Below are 16,054 nucleotides of genomic sequence, written 5' to 3' on the forward strand. Positions count from 1 at the left end.
GTCACACAGTTTCCTACTACTGCAATTAATAAAGCTCTTGAAGAAAAACATATGCAGTGTTTTATGACTAAATAAGAGGTTTCTTTATTCAAACATATTATTTCTGGACACTATCACCAGATTACTGCTCCAGGCTATCTTAAAAGTACCCAGTATTCCAGCATTATAATTTCTCTGCAACAGAACTCCAAACCCATCTTGTCTCTCCCCCTGCTTGCATTATCAGTTAAAAGCACAACAGAAATGTTTACGCATGAAGGCAGAAATGACTAAGAATACTACCAGTAATCCAACTGTAATTTCCCAAAGCATTAGTTTTTACACCTAGTCAGCTACAGTGAGTCTTCAATACAGAATAAACTTAAATGTGGACATACACAACATACAAGTTATATATTCCCAGTTTTGTTTATTTTCATGGAATGCTAATTTAGTTACAATGTGGCAGTTCAGAACTACTGAAATGTGACATAAATTCATCTCCAATGCTGCAGAACAGTCTGATTTATATATATTGTTTTAAAACAATCTTATTTTACATAGTTGAGGTCTCTGGTGGTTTTTAAGCTCTGATGCTTAAGCACACAGCAAGCTACAAACCTTAGGTTTTATATTATACGTATATTCTATGTATCCAGACAACTGCTGTAAGTTATCTATAATTTAATATTTATAAAAAGTGCATATACTGGTACATATGCACATCTAGAAACACACTTCTACTACTGCCTCCCTTTTATAAAAAGCTGCATAACATACAGCCATATTATTCTCACTCACTGCTATTAAAGTCCCTTACTATCTTTATTACAGCATTTAAACTATTCAATTACCTCAAACTGAATGTAGGTATCCTCTATGTATGTTTTCTCCTAAAGAAAAAAAGTCTTCCCTATTCCTTTAAGAAGCTTTAAATCATGCATCAGTTTAGTAAACAGTCACTTTAGCATGGATTTCAGAATCCTAGACAGTGTAAAATCTACTTCTGGAAAATGTCTATCTGTATATTTTATTTCTTTTTTTAGTTACAAAAAATATATAGGATTGAAACATACTGAATACATGCATCTCTCAAAGTGGCTATACTCTAGCCTTATAGATAAATTAAAAAAGTACACCCCTGCTAACAGGATGCAAACATGACCTCAAATAGGCCATTACCTGTATTTAATATTAGCTCATTACATTAAAAAGTTCAAGTCAGCTGTTCTCTCAAGATGGTGTCAAAAGACTGAAGAGTGTAAGATATTTATACTCAATATACAAAGGTGGGTGCACACACCTAGTGCCAGATGATTATTCAATACTTTCAAGGCTTATAGGCTTTGCCTCTGGTGATACAAGTCCTGAAATGATCTGAAAAGTTTTAAGTTGAAAACTGTTCTTTAATACACCACAAAAGCAAGTTGTGTTTAAAAGAAAAATATACACTGAACAACCTGAAGTACTCACTGAAACAACTGTACAAAACTATTATAGATACAGAAAGAAATAATGGTGGACTTAACTTCAAACAGAAGGAACACTTGTTAACATATGTATAAACTTGCTTTGATTTATTCTTCTACCAAGAAAGAATTTGTAGCTGTTCAGAACAAGTAAAATTCAAACCACCTCACGATGTTTACGTTTAAAGTTTTTATACAGTGCAAATGTTTAAGACAGAGTAACTCCCCAGTGAAACAGGTGACACTCCTCAGTGCCATTCTTTTGAAGATTCTTCAGTAAGTCTATTTACACATTAAGCTAAAGGTTCACTATATATGCTTTGAAGTTTGCTGAATATCAGCAGAAGAATGTGAACTAGCAGCAGTTGAATTATGAATATATGATGGTTACTTTAATGAATGCATAAAGTTTTCAAGACTGTATTCAGTGTCATACTGTTCTTGATCCCATAGTTCTCCAAGGTTTTCAAGGACTGATTTCATTGATGCTTTCCCAGAAGAGGTAGAGGTATCTGCTTTTTCAGTTTTTTCATCCTTCACCAAAAAAAAAAAAGTCAATTAAAATACCAAATAATATTTTCAGGAATATGCAAAATTCTTCAAAGTCTTACTGTTCTTTTGGGGAAACAGCACATGCTCCTGTTTTTGGGAGAGCTATCTACTATCCATCATTCCAACCTCTAGTGTTTGTGTGATCAAATTTTACATTTCAAAGCAAAGCTTTTCCCTAAGCTTACTCTCTTTTTGGTAGGTATTTGTAAAACGGCTTTTTACCTTGTCAAGAGTGAACAGATCAAGAAGCTGTTCTGTTCCCATGCTCTGCAGGCTTGTGTTTTCTTGGCTGATCACTGTATTTGCAATATTCATTTTGAACTTCTGAAGACCCATGATCTTTTCCTCCAGAGTTCCCCTGGTTATCAGGCGATATACATTAACAACACGTTTCTGAAAGGAAAAAAAAAAAGCACACACACACAAAATTAAAAAGATAAAAATATCTTAGGTATTTAGGTATTCAAGACAGCATAACTTTTTAGTATTCATCATGGAGAGTCTGGAAGCAGTTTGGCTTGGAGTTAACCTTCAGTAATTTTACTCAGTAAGTCTAACTGATGTCAGATTAAAAGAATGAGACTATGCCAGTATACAGTAGAGGCACCTGCAATTGCATCTGTACTCAGGAAGTTAAGAATTCACTGTTTTTTACAGCTGTAGAGGAAGACTAACAGCAGTCACTCTTTCCCTGTCCGGGCATCAGAGAAGGACAACCCTGTGGGGGCCTTCCTTCAAGTTTCTTGTCTCAGTTGAATATCTTCCTCCCCTGAAGGGCAATTCTTCCCTGGCCCCTCCTCAGAAGCTCAGATAGTACAGAATTAGAAGGCATAACAAGTTCAGGATAGGATAAGAAAGTACACACTTCATCTGGCATACTTGCAAGGAAGCAGTATGAACAGAAGCTTTTCAGACATCAGTTCTCATATGCTACAATCTTATCCCAGGTCAAAAAACCAGCAGTTCAGCAACAGAAGAATCTTATGGGAAATTAAAAGACTTGTTCACCTGCCCAATACGATGTGCCCGATCCATGGCTTGCAGGTCTCTCATTGGGTTCCAGTCATGTTCCACAAATACTACTGTATCAGCCCCCGTTAAGTTAAGTCCCAGTCCACCAACATGAGTTGTGAGCAAAAGAACATCTATAGATGGGTCATTATTAAACCTGCACACACAGAAAAAGGTAAGTATGGTAAATTTTATATAAATGATGAACTCATGAACCTCAACTGCTCTGAGGCAGCCCGAAGAACAATTTCATACATATGAATAATATAGCTCACTACAGTTCCTCGTATTGCTTGTGAAGGGATATGCTTACCGGGAAACAATGGAATGCCTCTGACCAGCAGGAATGCTGCCATCTAGTCGTAAATAAGTAACTGAAGGTAACTGAGGTCGAAGAAGGTCGTGCTCCACTATGTCCAGCATGCTTTTAAGTTGACAGAAGATAAGTACTCTGTGCTGGGCCACAACGGCTTCTGTACCGCTCTCTGAAGACCCACTGTTCCCCAGACCACAGTCTAGCAGCAGCTTAAAGTAAAAGAGCATTAAAGCATATCATCAAAATGACAGTAGATCTCATGTAAACATTGACATTGATAAACTGTTAAAAGTAGAAATAAGAGAAATAAACTTTAGAAGAAGTCTGGGGCAGTCACTTAAATGATAATGCAAAGTTTGGCTTTACTGTCAAAGTGAAAAATTAAGAGTCAACAGAATAGTCACTTTCTTCATTTTGTTTACTTAAAATAGAACTTAAGTATGTACTGCAATCTAACATTTTTGAGCTAACAGTCTCCCATATAATACGTGTTTTTCTGTAATAAGAGGGGTAGAAGTAAGAAACAGAATAAAAGTAAGGTTTTTGGCAAAGCAGCAAAAATTCTGTAAACAACATCTTGAAGCAAGCTTGTGCTTCCCCCATCCCCCCTTCGAATTAAACAGGAAAAATAGGACATACGTCTAAAAAAGCCTTGTACTCTATTTTGTTTGGTACTTAACTGAAGCTTTAAGATAATTTTCACATTGATGAAGTCTTAAACTTTTTAAATTGTAACATCAGTAAAGACACTTACAAAATTAAGGCACATCTACTTACTTGTTTTAAAGCAGACAGCTTAGGTGCATGTTGAATGTCTCGAAGGGATGAACTATGAGTTGCGAGTTGTTCTGTAATTCTTTTATATTCTGGGTGTTGGGTTGTTAACACTAATGCTGGGTGGTTGCATAGCTTCCTTAAGTATTGCAGTGCCTTGAATTGTTTAGGAAATGAAGTTCAAAGAAACAGTTAGTAATAATGTAGTTACAGAAAAACGATGAACAAAATTGATTATAAAGTATAGGGGCCATTCAGCTACATTCCACAAATTGGACTTCAGGATATATTTTCATTACAATAACATGACACATTTATGTTAACTAGACCAGTATTTCAAACTGTATCAAACAACTATTAAGTGCGTAATGATCTTGGTCCCTGTTGCAGAAGAAGTACACATACTACCATTTCCCACACCTTCATGTTGAGTGTGGGATACAGTAGCTGGGTTTGGGAGCTGTGCAGAGGCTTTGAGAATGATTGTTTCCAAGTAGCCAAGACTTAAACTGCAATTCTGTCAGATCATGAACCTTCATAAATTCAGATCTAACTTTAAGTTAACTTATTTTGTTCATGGTTGAGTATCTTAATTTTGTACTGTAACAACTAATAAAACCAAAATTAGTTCCCTCTCTTTTCGAGGTTTTGCACTTCTGGTAATGAGTTATTAATGAAAAGTAGTATCCAAGATCTATAAACAGCTGAACACCAGTTAAACACAACATATTAAGAAGTAAGACAGTTTTATATTACTTAAAACCCAATAACATAATTAAAGCAAAATAGCTGTAAATCACTTTCAGGCAGTCTGATCCAAACCCTAAATATTTTACTTGGATCGTAGGGCCATAAATGTACAAGTTAGCTATTTTGATTTTCATTTTTTTATTAACCTAGAAATAGTAACTAGAGATAAATGAAGTAGGTAGTAAAAATTAAAGACATCTGTACCTGAAACACATGACCTGTAGCTTTAAGCTTTGGTTTTTCAGTTTCTTCATTCAGTGAAATTGAAGAAACTGTTTCATCAATATCACATTTGGCACGAGACTTGGCAAAATCTTCATAAAGCTGAACCTGCAAAGCAGACAAGAGAATGTGTATGTTTTCCCAGACAGAAATAAGACAAACAGCCATTTTTTGATTTTAGTTCTAAGTTTAAAGTTCTGAATTACCATAAATCAAGAAAACCATATACAGAGCACATGATCAATATTAACAGTGCAATCTCTTGCAATTTTCTTTCAGCTTGGAAAGATAGTATTACAGAACAATGCCAGAAATTAAGCTCAAGAAATCCTCTATTGTAACTGGACGGATATTAGTTTTAAAACACATACTACAAAAAACCTTTTAGTCCCATGGACTCAAAGAATGTCAGAGGTGACATCAGATTGACCCAGGAATACAGAAGTGGTTCCTTTGTGCTCTTTACTGTGCTGAAAACACTAAGCTTCCAGCCACTTTTTAAGCATACCTGCAGAGGACTGAGAATACAGTAATAATCTTGAATAATTTTGGGTGGAAGATCCTGCAGTACATCCTCTTTCATCCTCCTTAGGAGGAATGGCAGAACCTGGCGGTGCAGTGCTTCCATTGCAAGAACCCCTGGAGGAGACAATAGAAGCCACATTTTAGGGAACAAAAAATTGAAACATCCGCCTCTCACCTCCTGTTTCTTACACTGGAACTGATTACACCTTCTCTTTTCATGTGCAATTCTCATTTAAAGGAAGAAAACAAGAAAACGAAAATTTTAACATTTGATCCTTACCAGCCTCTTGTTCTCGACTGGAGCTTCGGGCATCTCTACTTGCCAGTATTGGTTTGCCATAACGAGCTGCAAATTGGCGTTCAGTACCCAGAAATCCCGGCATGAGGAAGTCAAACAATGACCACAACTCCAAGACATTGTTCTGACATAGACAAAACAGTTTTTTAAATTATTTTCAGAAGTAACGAGTTGTTACAAGTTATCACAAACATTTCCATGCCTATTTAACTATTTAACACTGCCTATAAAACTACAAACAGAACACTTCTATGTACTTTTGAGCTCTTGGAAATTAGTGGCTTTTTCATCAAACTAAGTTACAGAAGACCTGCACCTACACCTTGGCACGTAAGACTTTCTACTGCGTCTGATGTACTAAGCCACATTCAACAACAAACCCCAGGAGACATGGGTGGCCTTAGACAGATACTCCATGAACAAGTCATTAGGAGAAAGCCCAAAGTCTGGGGTTCCCTTCCCTGCCTGCTGCTTATAGAACAAGTGTTGCCAACTTTTGAGTTCCCATTAGTACCGTGGATCTTGCACCTATTCCCTGATACATGGGTATAATAGGAAACGAAAAAGATGCAGTTTCAAGTATTTAGGAGTGAAAGGCTTTTCCTTTTTTTTTTTAATAAAATGTATATACTTCAAACAAGACGACTAACAAAAAGCACAATCAGACTGCAAAATGTACCTATCTCTGTTGTTTTCTACCACTCACCCAACTCCTTAGGAAAAGAGAAGCAGTTACCTGGATTGGTGTCCCAGAAAGAATAATCCTGTAATTGGCAGTCAGCTGTTTTACTGCTTTTGACAGTTTCGTTTTTCCATTTTTTATTACATGGCCTTCATCAAGAATGCAGTAATTAAACTTAATATTTCTGGAAAAGAAAAATACAGACTTAAGTACCATTTAAAATCCTAAGCTATTAAAAACCTCAGAAAACAAACCAATTCTTACCTGAAGAAGTCAATGTCATTTCTTACAACATCGTATGAAGCCACTATGAGATTGTGTCTTTTCACCTGGTGCTGTAATCTTAAGAAAAAATAAAATAAAATAGAGGAGATAACTAAAACGTCCCTTACACGTGTTATTATTTCAGATTTTAAAGGTACCATCACAAGCTTTACCATGCCACAAACTATGCTGCAGTAGTAGCAGTAAAGTGAATTGCAAAATTGTGTTGTATTTTACTCTACCCAAGTCATAAATGCAAAATACACTACCTTGCTCTCTCAGTAGGAGGTCCTGTATAGTGCAAAGGATTAAGATATTCTTTTGAGCAAAATTTGCCCACTTCATCCACCCAGTGTCCTGTGAGTGTAGGAGGGCACACCACCAAGGAAGGAAGAGGGACACTGTCCACCAGTTTCGTTCTTGCATATTCCTGAGCCCTTAAAGAAGAAGAAAACAAGTCTGAAAAAAAATTGTTTTTTCATAGAGTATCTTTAAGATAGAATGCTACTTGTTTATACTTACCTGAGGCAATGATCACCTGCAAGAATGCAAATGGACTGTAAAGTTTTCCCTAAGCCCATGTCATCACAAAGAATTCCATGAAGTTTGTATTTATTGAGAAATGCCAGCCAGTTCACTCCATCCTGAAATTGGAAAACAAAAAGAGCACTTCAGAAGAACTGGCTTTTGGCTAGTTCATCTTCAGTTCAAACAGCTGTATGTTCTACCATACATCACTGCCAAACTAGAAGCTTGTTTTCCACCATAAATGCATCCACTACAGCCCTTTCACTCAAAGCAGAGGGGAATAAAGGGAGAAACAGAAGTGGCTGAACAGCGCTGCAGTGGAGAGCACCTACAATCAGTCTAAGCAAGGCACAGCCCATTGGCCATTCCCTGAGAAAGATGAAAGAGGGGAAAAAACTATACCATGAAAAGAAAAACTGTATAAATGGTACGCATTATTTGATTTGCTCTTCCTTACCCAAGAACACTAGATACATACTGCACAGCTAAAAATAAAACACTACCCCTCCCCCCCCAACCCACAAGCAAAATACCCCAGCACCCAAACAACTCCTACCCTTCCATAAAATCATACTGGACTGGAACACATTGCTTTTTAAAAATAAAAGTATAAGTTATTACCTGCTGATATTTTCTGAGCTCTGCTTTGATTGGTACTGGAATTTTATAGTTTTCCAGTTTTTTTCCATCCAATAATTGTTCCAGAAAGTGACGTTCTTTAGCTTTCATTCGGATTAATTCTTCAGACATGTTTGGTGGATCTGGTATACCAGCCTAGGAAAGTATTTTTAAAGCAGTAATGTAGAGGCTACAGTACTTAATTCAGAGAGAGTAAGAAAAAGTCATACTATCTTAGACATTTTAAATGAACAGATGGCAAAGATCTGCAGTCTTCTCAGTTGTGTAAATCCAAACTCAGTGCCCCAAAGGACATAATGAAAAGCTTGATGGAATCACACAGAAGATCGGAAATCTTGGTTATGCCTTAAGATTTTACAAAGATTGAGTTATTCCACCCTAATCAGGGAGTTTATCTGGCTGGCTAGAGAACTGACACCCATTTCTCTTAGCCAAAATCTACTATTCCAAGTGAGATGGATTTTTCTCCCACAGATACTAGTAGAAATAGATCTAAAGTGATACTGGAACCCATAGAATGAATTCAGGCAGTTGCAAGCTCCTGGGAAAAAGAAAAACCTAAACTCCGCCAGATTTGCTGCAGCAGACACTGGCTTCCCATGTACTTCCCCTACCAGGCCAGGCACCCATCTGTTGTGGATAGGTATATGGACAGCAAGTACGCTCAGACATTCTTGCCTGCTAATAACATATCTCAGCAAAAGAGACAGTAATATTCTCCCATCATCACATCTGTCATCTCAGCTTTCTGGGCAACCTCCATCTTTAGTTAGCTTTACCTCAAAATCCAAGTTACTGATCACCTGGGGAGCACTCCTGGCTGAGAAAAAAAATTCTTATCATTCCACCGTGTACGTGGTTAATAAGGAAGGTGGAAAACTAACCCAGATTTCAGATGTTAGAAGGGCTCCAATAAGGTATTCAAGATGCACATACACATGGGCAACAGCCTACTGTTCAACAGTTCTTCCCAGCCTCTTTGAAAATAACACGTCTGAAGTGTGAATACCATGCCAGTTAATTTTGTTCAAGGATATTGTCAACTTGCAGTATGATTGCTTATCAGTAAAACAGGACAGATTAAGCTGAACCATTTATCTTGCAATCCTTCTCTCAGTCATATTTTCACCTTTATGGTTGAATAATGAAACTGAGAATAAAGGTACAGGAAACTCAGCAAACTAAGTTCTCGCAACTCATTTAACTGCTATTGTTTCCAGTTCCTCACAGTGAGAAACCAACACAAAGATACAGATTAGGAACTCAAAGCTTATTCAGACCTCTACCACTTTTACTTATCCAGGAGCTGAAGTCAGGTTATGCATTTTAGGCAGTATGTAAAATGCCAGCAATAAACACAGAAGACTAGACTCTTTGTTTTCTTACAGAACTAAAAGTCATGCTTCAAGAACATGAAATTGAAAGAGTCTCTTTTTTTTTTTTTCTTTTTATACCAACACTGTAACTACAGAAAGCTATAAGCGTTTGTCTTATAAAATATCTGCCAGGCTACCCTAAAAAGCCTTCCCATTTGGGAAAGTAGAACTGTATCCATAAAACACCACTCTGTAAGTTTTGGTTTTGTTTTTTTGGTTGGTTGTTTTTTTTTTTTTTTTTTTTTTTTACACAAAGCATTCATGAAATTTTGACTATGAAAACTTAGTAATAAAGTTATTTCAACCTCACAAAAGGATGCCTTCAGAAAGTACTGTCTCGTAACACAGATTTCCCCAGTCCCTATCGCTCCACACCCTACTCTTTCCACTCAGCTGACTCCAACCCCTCTACAGTTACCAAATTATATTCCTTGATTGGCCTAATATTTAAAATTGCTGGCATTGAAAAGACTGTTCCACAACAGTATTGGTATTTTCACTCATTATTAGCCTATTTCACTCACAGACTGCACATTAAATAAATTTCAATATCTAATACTGAACTTCCTTAACTGGAAAGTGAAGACTTATGGGAGTTCTTGAGTGACTATGGAAAAGAAACATGAACTGATCATGCACACGTATGCAATTAATAAAACAAGTATTCTACATTTCTAACAGATGCTCACTAAATTCTATTAAAATAGCTTAAAAAAACCCTAATAACCTAAGTTATATGTATCCCATAAGTCTCTATCCAAATGCATATGAAGAGCACTGGTGTGAACAGCACTGGAATAAACAGCAGCATACCAGAAATTAGTATCTACTTTGCTCACTTTTAACTTTTTTGACATTTCAGTGTAAGCATACAGAAATTAAGTGCTCCATTTAATGCAGATTGCTAGTTATCAGATTCTAAGGTTGTTATACTAAATTTAAAATTGCGATAACAGAAGATACTGATCCCATTAAACCAACAATATTTTTTTTTTCTCATCAGAAACATGCAAACAAATTCTGAACTGTCTTCTATTACCATCTGGTGGTGGAAGAAAAGGTTTCTTGGAAGCCTTCTAGTCCCCAAGACTGGGACTTGACCACATACACAACACCAAGCATACATAGTGAGCACACATGTAACTCATGAGACTTGAGATAAAACTAGCAAAAGCAGCATTACATTGAAGACAAATGAGTATACACTTAAGCTTCATGTACACAGTTTCTTATAAAGAGAAATTTTACTTCAACATTTATTTAGAAAATTACTAAAAAAGGGTCCAATTTTACTCATTTTACATTATAAAGGACATCCTCAAATATCTGATACAGACTCAACATCTATAAAAAGCTTCTTGCTCAGCAGTAGCCAGAGTAAGCCAGAAGCTTGGACTTTTTGGCTGGCAGAACAGTGGACAGAGGACAGTTCACATACTCAATATACTTACAACTTCAGCTTACCTCAAGAGGCATTAGTCTAATTAGTGTTGCAAAGCACTGAGTAGCCATAAAACGTACACTGTTTGTCTGATCACTCATTCTACCCAGAACTGGAACCACTAGAAGAACAATGTATGGAACAATACCAACATCCAGCTGCTCCATTACACCTGGATCAGTTATTAAGGAAATTAGTTTTCACCAGTTCAGGATTGTCTGACATGAATATATACCTGGCAGATTTCCCACTCAACAGGTAAAAGTCATTAATATATTACATGAACAAGATTGCTACTAACAAAGCAATGGGGTGCAGAGGAGAGAGAGAGAGAGGTCTCATCGACCCAGACTTGGCCAGTGAATTCCATGGCTTAAGAAACTGAATTATCTCCACCAAAATTTCATTAAAATTAAGGCAATAGAAATGAAAGCTTCTTCTATTTCTTGCTTACAGTAGGAACATAGTTCACGATTTTATTTAATTCCTCCTCCCATTTTTTCAGGCAGTTTTTGTTCCCCCAAATTAAGCAACTGCAAACAATTTTCCACATTTCTGAATGCTCACACAAGGATACATGCAAGTGCTTCAATTGCACCTTCTTGTTTGGTGTTGTCATCTATTGCTCCCAACCACGGCAGAACTTTCTCTAGAAAGATATTCATTGTTTCCATGGTAGCTATTTTGCTCATAACACCTACACAACGAGCAGCCATGTGTCTCACTGCAGTGCTGGGATGTTGAAGGCACATATAAAGATGAGTCAAGTGCTGTATTAACTGAAGAAAAGGGTGGAGAAAAGATTAATATGAATTATAAAGAAATTACTGAGTAATTTTCAATTAAACAGTCTTACAGTCTCTGCTGCTTCCCAAAGAATGCCTGAAATGGCTTCAATTCTAAACAAGGTTTAATTGTTTAGAATTGAAAAATTATTCTAAAAGATGACAACTGAACTTTGAACAAGTATTACTCCCCAATACAGTTAAAATTCTGAGTAACAGAGTATTTAGGGTTTTAGACAAAATGAAAATTAAAGAAGTCCCTGGTAATTAAGGAATTGTTTTACACTGGAAAAATACAGTACTAAGTATTTAGAGCTTCATAAAAAAAGTCATTGCTTAAATACATAGATTTAAAAATTTCCAGCTTGCAAATTCATCCTGGCCTCCTCCCATTTATGTTTAGGGAGATGAGCTCTGTGTTGGGAGTCTTATTAACTCTGTGTGACAAGAGAGACACCCAGAAAGAAATTCCCCCCTTCCCAAGGAAGCATGTGTATATGTACATGTCTTTTTCGTCAGCACAAACACATTTTCATGTCAGATATCTTAAAGAGATGGTCAGGTTTTTCCTAGCATGGAAGTCCTTAAATATTAGCTTTGATGAGCCAATTCCACCCTTTTTTACTTCCTATGGAAGTTTTTTCTTTTTAAATATGTATACAGTATTAGCAGCCCCAAAACCAACCTACACATTAACTACAGACCATATATAAGTATGAAGTACCTAGATGTATTAGAAAACCCTTTCCATTTCATATGCTAAATTCACTCAAAATCACATCAGTATTTAAATAGGTAACAAACAATTCCATATGTTCCACATGAATATTCTCCATCTGCTCAGGACAGTACATCCATTCCTTACACCCATCCTTTCCCATCATATGCTTTCCAGAGTTCTGGTCTACTTACTCCTTCCATGAGTCTTTCCATGTATTTTTATTACCCTGTCGCCCTCCTTCTATGCCTCTTCCACTGCTACTATATTTATTCTGAAACACAGTACTGCAGATAAGCTAATACTGAAAACTGTGTTCAGATGCAGGCATAATGATGCCTCTTGCTCTGTTTCTTTCTAATTTTCTGTTGTTTTTTTTTTTAACCAGAATTTTACTGATACTTTCACAAAACTCTCCTAACTCCACAATCTCTCTCTTGAGTAGAAATAGGCAGTTCAAATCTCACTATTGCATGCAAGATGATAAATCTTTTACATTGAGTGGTGTGTAAAAATAAATAATTTTAAAACCCCTCAGATCCAGTCTCCTTGGGGGTAAACTGAAGTTTCCCATAACTTTTTCATTGCCTGCACAGGGAGCCTTTCTGACAACCTTCAGCCTGTTCCATGGTAGTCAGGCAGTAAATTGTGCAGTTTTGTTAGTACCATTTCCGCCCCTACTCTGGCCACATAAACTGCATGTCCGTCTATTACAAGTCAACCTGTTTCAGTCAGCCACATAATGCAGCTTAACAGCATTTTTATCTGTACTTCACTAACAAAGAGAAGGCACCATATTATCACTCTGTCCCCTCAGGTTTAGGAAATCTGGAATTAGAATAAAGCAGAATCAAGATGCTGGTTTCAATGTAACAAAATAGCGTAAGTATTAACCTAACTCAGACTTCAGACACAATCTTGTTTGGGCATCTGACCATCTGAAGAAGGTAGGCCAAGGTTAAGTTGTTGGTAGGTGTTGATTTATTTATGTGTGGGCTTATTTTACAACCCCACACAAATAAATACAGAATTTAACATCCTACAGAAGACAGGGAAAAAACAGCTTTAGAACATAACAGCTGAACTGCTGAGGACAGAAGGCTACGTCTTCAGTTCATCAAGACTAGGATATAGGCAGGCTAGCAAATGAGTAAGAACACTATTTAAGCAAAATTAAAGACTTAAAACAGTGGCAATGAACAGACTGAACTGCTTCCTACAAAAAAGCTGCTTTGGGATATAATTACCAGAGGATGTAGCTGAGTATCCATTGCAGCTGCTGTTGTTTCAAAAACCTGCAAAGAATTTACTAGCTCCTGGGCAGGAGCATCTCCTTTTTCCAGTAAGGACTTTCGGTCTGTTAAAAACAGAAAAGGTGTTCAGTTCAAGACTGACATACTGCCCCCAGCCTACCAGCCCTCCACCAACTTAAATCAGAAAGGTAATTACCAAAATTATTTATGTGAATGTTGTTCCTTAATGAACCAACCATAGCATCCCAGAGATGTGGCAATCCCGTTGCCATTTCAGCACCAAAATGTTTAGCTATAGTAGATAAGGCAAATTCAGCTCCTCTTCTCTGTACAACATAAGGTTTCTGAGCCTAGAATTGAACAATTTAAAAAGCAAGGACAGATTTAGGAATAGCAATTACTTTCAAACAGGCTCCTGTTGTTACACAGGCATTCTATTCTGACTGTGTTTATAGTTATTTACAACACATTTGCTGGTCCACTTTTTAATTTGCAAGTTATATACTTTATTCTTTATACAGGTAAAACCAAACAGACAAAAAAAGGTCTTTTGTAGCAGATTATTTAAATCCTGTAAATTTGGGGATTAGGCTTTCGCTGACACAGGCCCATTTCAGCAGGAGGTTTTCCAACTGGTTCCAGTTTCAGAAGCTCAGATATTGCCAATATAGGGACACCACAAACAGTAACACACTAACAAGACTTCCCAAAAGCAGTATTTGTTTTGTTAAGACCTTTCTCCCACCCTCTTCAGAAAATGGAATGGATAAAAATCACTTCAACAATTAGGAAGAAACTTCACAAGACTGCTAAGGAATCACAGTCCTGACTAGCATCTTATGCTGACATTTCATATGATGAAACAGTAACAAAAAATTTAGCATATTAAGTGTCGAAATCACACATACATACATTCCAAAACCAGTCATACTTCAAATACTGATCTTAATGCTTCAGAGCACTTATTGTGCATCAAGATGATCAGCACTAACATGGGTAAGGAAGGACACAGCAGTCTGGGGAAATCCATTTGCATGGATCTGTACTGAGATATTAATAAATTGTACTCAACATGAAATATTTCAGGAGTTACTAACATTCTTAATGACACACTGAAGATTTAAAATATCATTAACAAACATATGCTGCTTGCATCAAAACTTTATGTCAACTCTTTTCTCTCATGAATAAATCCTGGACATGCCTATTATAATGCTGTCAACTCCAGTGAATTCAAAAGTAACATGAGGGGGTGTGTGTGTAGATATGCAAGTTGAAAATGCAAGTTGTTGAATTTTACCTCATCAAGTTCTGTAGGAATGCTTCCACTACTGCCAGGAGGGAGATCTACAACTGGGGCTTTTGGAGCTTTTGGAGTAGGACCTCGCCGACTTGTGATGGCAAAAGCAGCTTTCTGATGTCTGTACAGTGTAATTATTCCCTTGTGCTTAGTAACTGTATGATGCATCCCATCTTTATCAGAGTTGGGCCCTAAAGGAAGAGAAAGAAGAGCTGACTGAAAGCTGACCGAAAGAAGGTGCAGTTTAAAACATAAGCAGAAGTGATAGCTAGCTACAAGCCATCTGCAGATCTCAATGTCCTTAAAAACCTAAACCATGTCATCGTTCTCAAAGATGGAAAATTCAGGTACAGAGTTACTCTGTTCAGAGAACATTTACAGCCTCGGCATCAAAACTGAAGTGTGTAAATTGCTACACAAATTACTTAGCAGGAAACACAGGTAACAAAACTGCAGTCAAATATAAAAAGTTTGCACAAGATTTTTTTGTGTAAGACAACATGTTACGTTCTAATAAGTTTAAAAGTAAGTTAAAAAAAAAACCCCTTCTGTGTCTTTTACAAACAGTTTACGACTTCTACCATGATACAAGAGCACATGCCATCAATGTCTTTGGATGTGTTGATGTTTCCATTTATGCTAATAAGCTTAATTTTCAATCAGACATGGATATTACCCTACTCTGACTTTACAAAAAAGTACTATGTATAATGGTCAAACCTTAAAGCAGGTTAGAATCTTTGACAGTATTAAGGTCCGAGTATTGTTTGTTCAATCTGTATGTTTTCAGCAAGGAACAGCAGGAAAAGGGTGCACAGAATTATCTGTTTATTTCAAAGACCGTACTCATCTTTTGTTATCTTAGTATTAGCCCATCGAACGTAACACAAGTCAGTGTTTTTTTTCTAACAGGTTACTCTAATTTCTTAACTTACTCAATTTCAATGAAAAGCTTCATAACGTATGTAAATGAAATGTAATCCTAAGTGGATAACAGCAAGTAACTGAAAACTGGGACAAAGCTGTTTTTTAACATAAATTTTCTGAAAACCATACACATCATTAGTTGCATACAGTGTGTAGTTTATGATACCTAAATGAAATAATTACTAAAAATGAAGACTCAGTTGCTGGCATTTCAAAAACACTGAAAACAAGACACACTCAAATAC

The 16,054-nt window shown here is 36.6% G+C and overlaps 1 protein-coding gene across 1 annotated transcript in view; it reads right to left on the reverse strand.

The window, feature by feature from the left end:
* Positions 1-389: 389 nt before the first annotated feature.
* BTAF1 (B-TFIID TATA-box binding protein associated factor 1) overlaps positions 390-16,054 on the reverse strand; it is a 43,424-nt gene continuing 27,759 nt past the window's right edge. The window contains exons 21-38 of the mRNA XM_061348997.1: positions 14,883-15,073; positions 13,779-13,932; positions 13,577-13,686; positions 11,404-11,605; positions 10,850-10,998; positions 7,992-8,144; positions 7,365-7,486; positions 7,112-7,279; positions 6,843-6,920; positions 6,633-6,762; positions 5,879-6,020; positions 5,582-5,712; positions 5,056-5,181; positions 4,105-4,257; positions 3,325-3,536; positions 3,009-3,168; positions 2,223-2,393; positions 390-1,982 (exon numbers count right to left, since the gene is read on the reverse strand). Coding sequence (XP_061204981.1) covers positions 1,836-1,982; positions 2,223-2,393; positions 3,009-3,168; positions 3,325-3,536; positions 4,105-4,257; positions 5,056-5,181; positions 5,582-5,712; positions 5,879-6,020; positions 6,633-6,762; positions 6,843-6,920; positions 7,112-7,279; positions 7,365-7,486; positions 7,992-8,144; positions 10,850-10,998; positions 11,404-11,605; positions 13,577-13,686; positions 13,779-13,932; positions 14,883-15,073 — 2,699 coding nt within the window. The 3' untranslated portion in view covers positions 390-1,835. The remainder of the gene's footprint in view (positions 1,983-2,222; positions 2,394-3,008; positions 3,169-3,324; positions 3,537-4,104; positions 4,258-5,055; positions 5,182-5,581; positions 5,713-5,878; positions 6,021-6,632; positions 6,763-6,842; positions 6,921-7,111; positions 7,280-7,364; positions 7,487-7,991; positions 8,145-10,849; positions 10,999-11,403; positions 11,606-13,576; positions 13,687-13,778; positions 13,933-14,882; positions 15,074-16,054) is intronic.

This window comes from Neopsephotus bourkii, unplaced genomic scaffold (assembly GCF_033783945.1).
Source record: "Neopsephotus bourkii isolate Nb327-2 ecotype Australia unplaced genomic scaffold, CSIRO-AGI_Nbou_v1 NB_379, whole genome shotgun sequence".
Classification (NCBI taxonomy): domain Eukaryota; kingdom Metazoa; phylum Chordata; class Aves; order Psittaciformes; family Psittacidae; genus Neopsephotus; species Neopsephotus bourkii.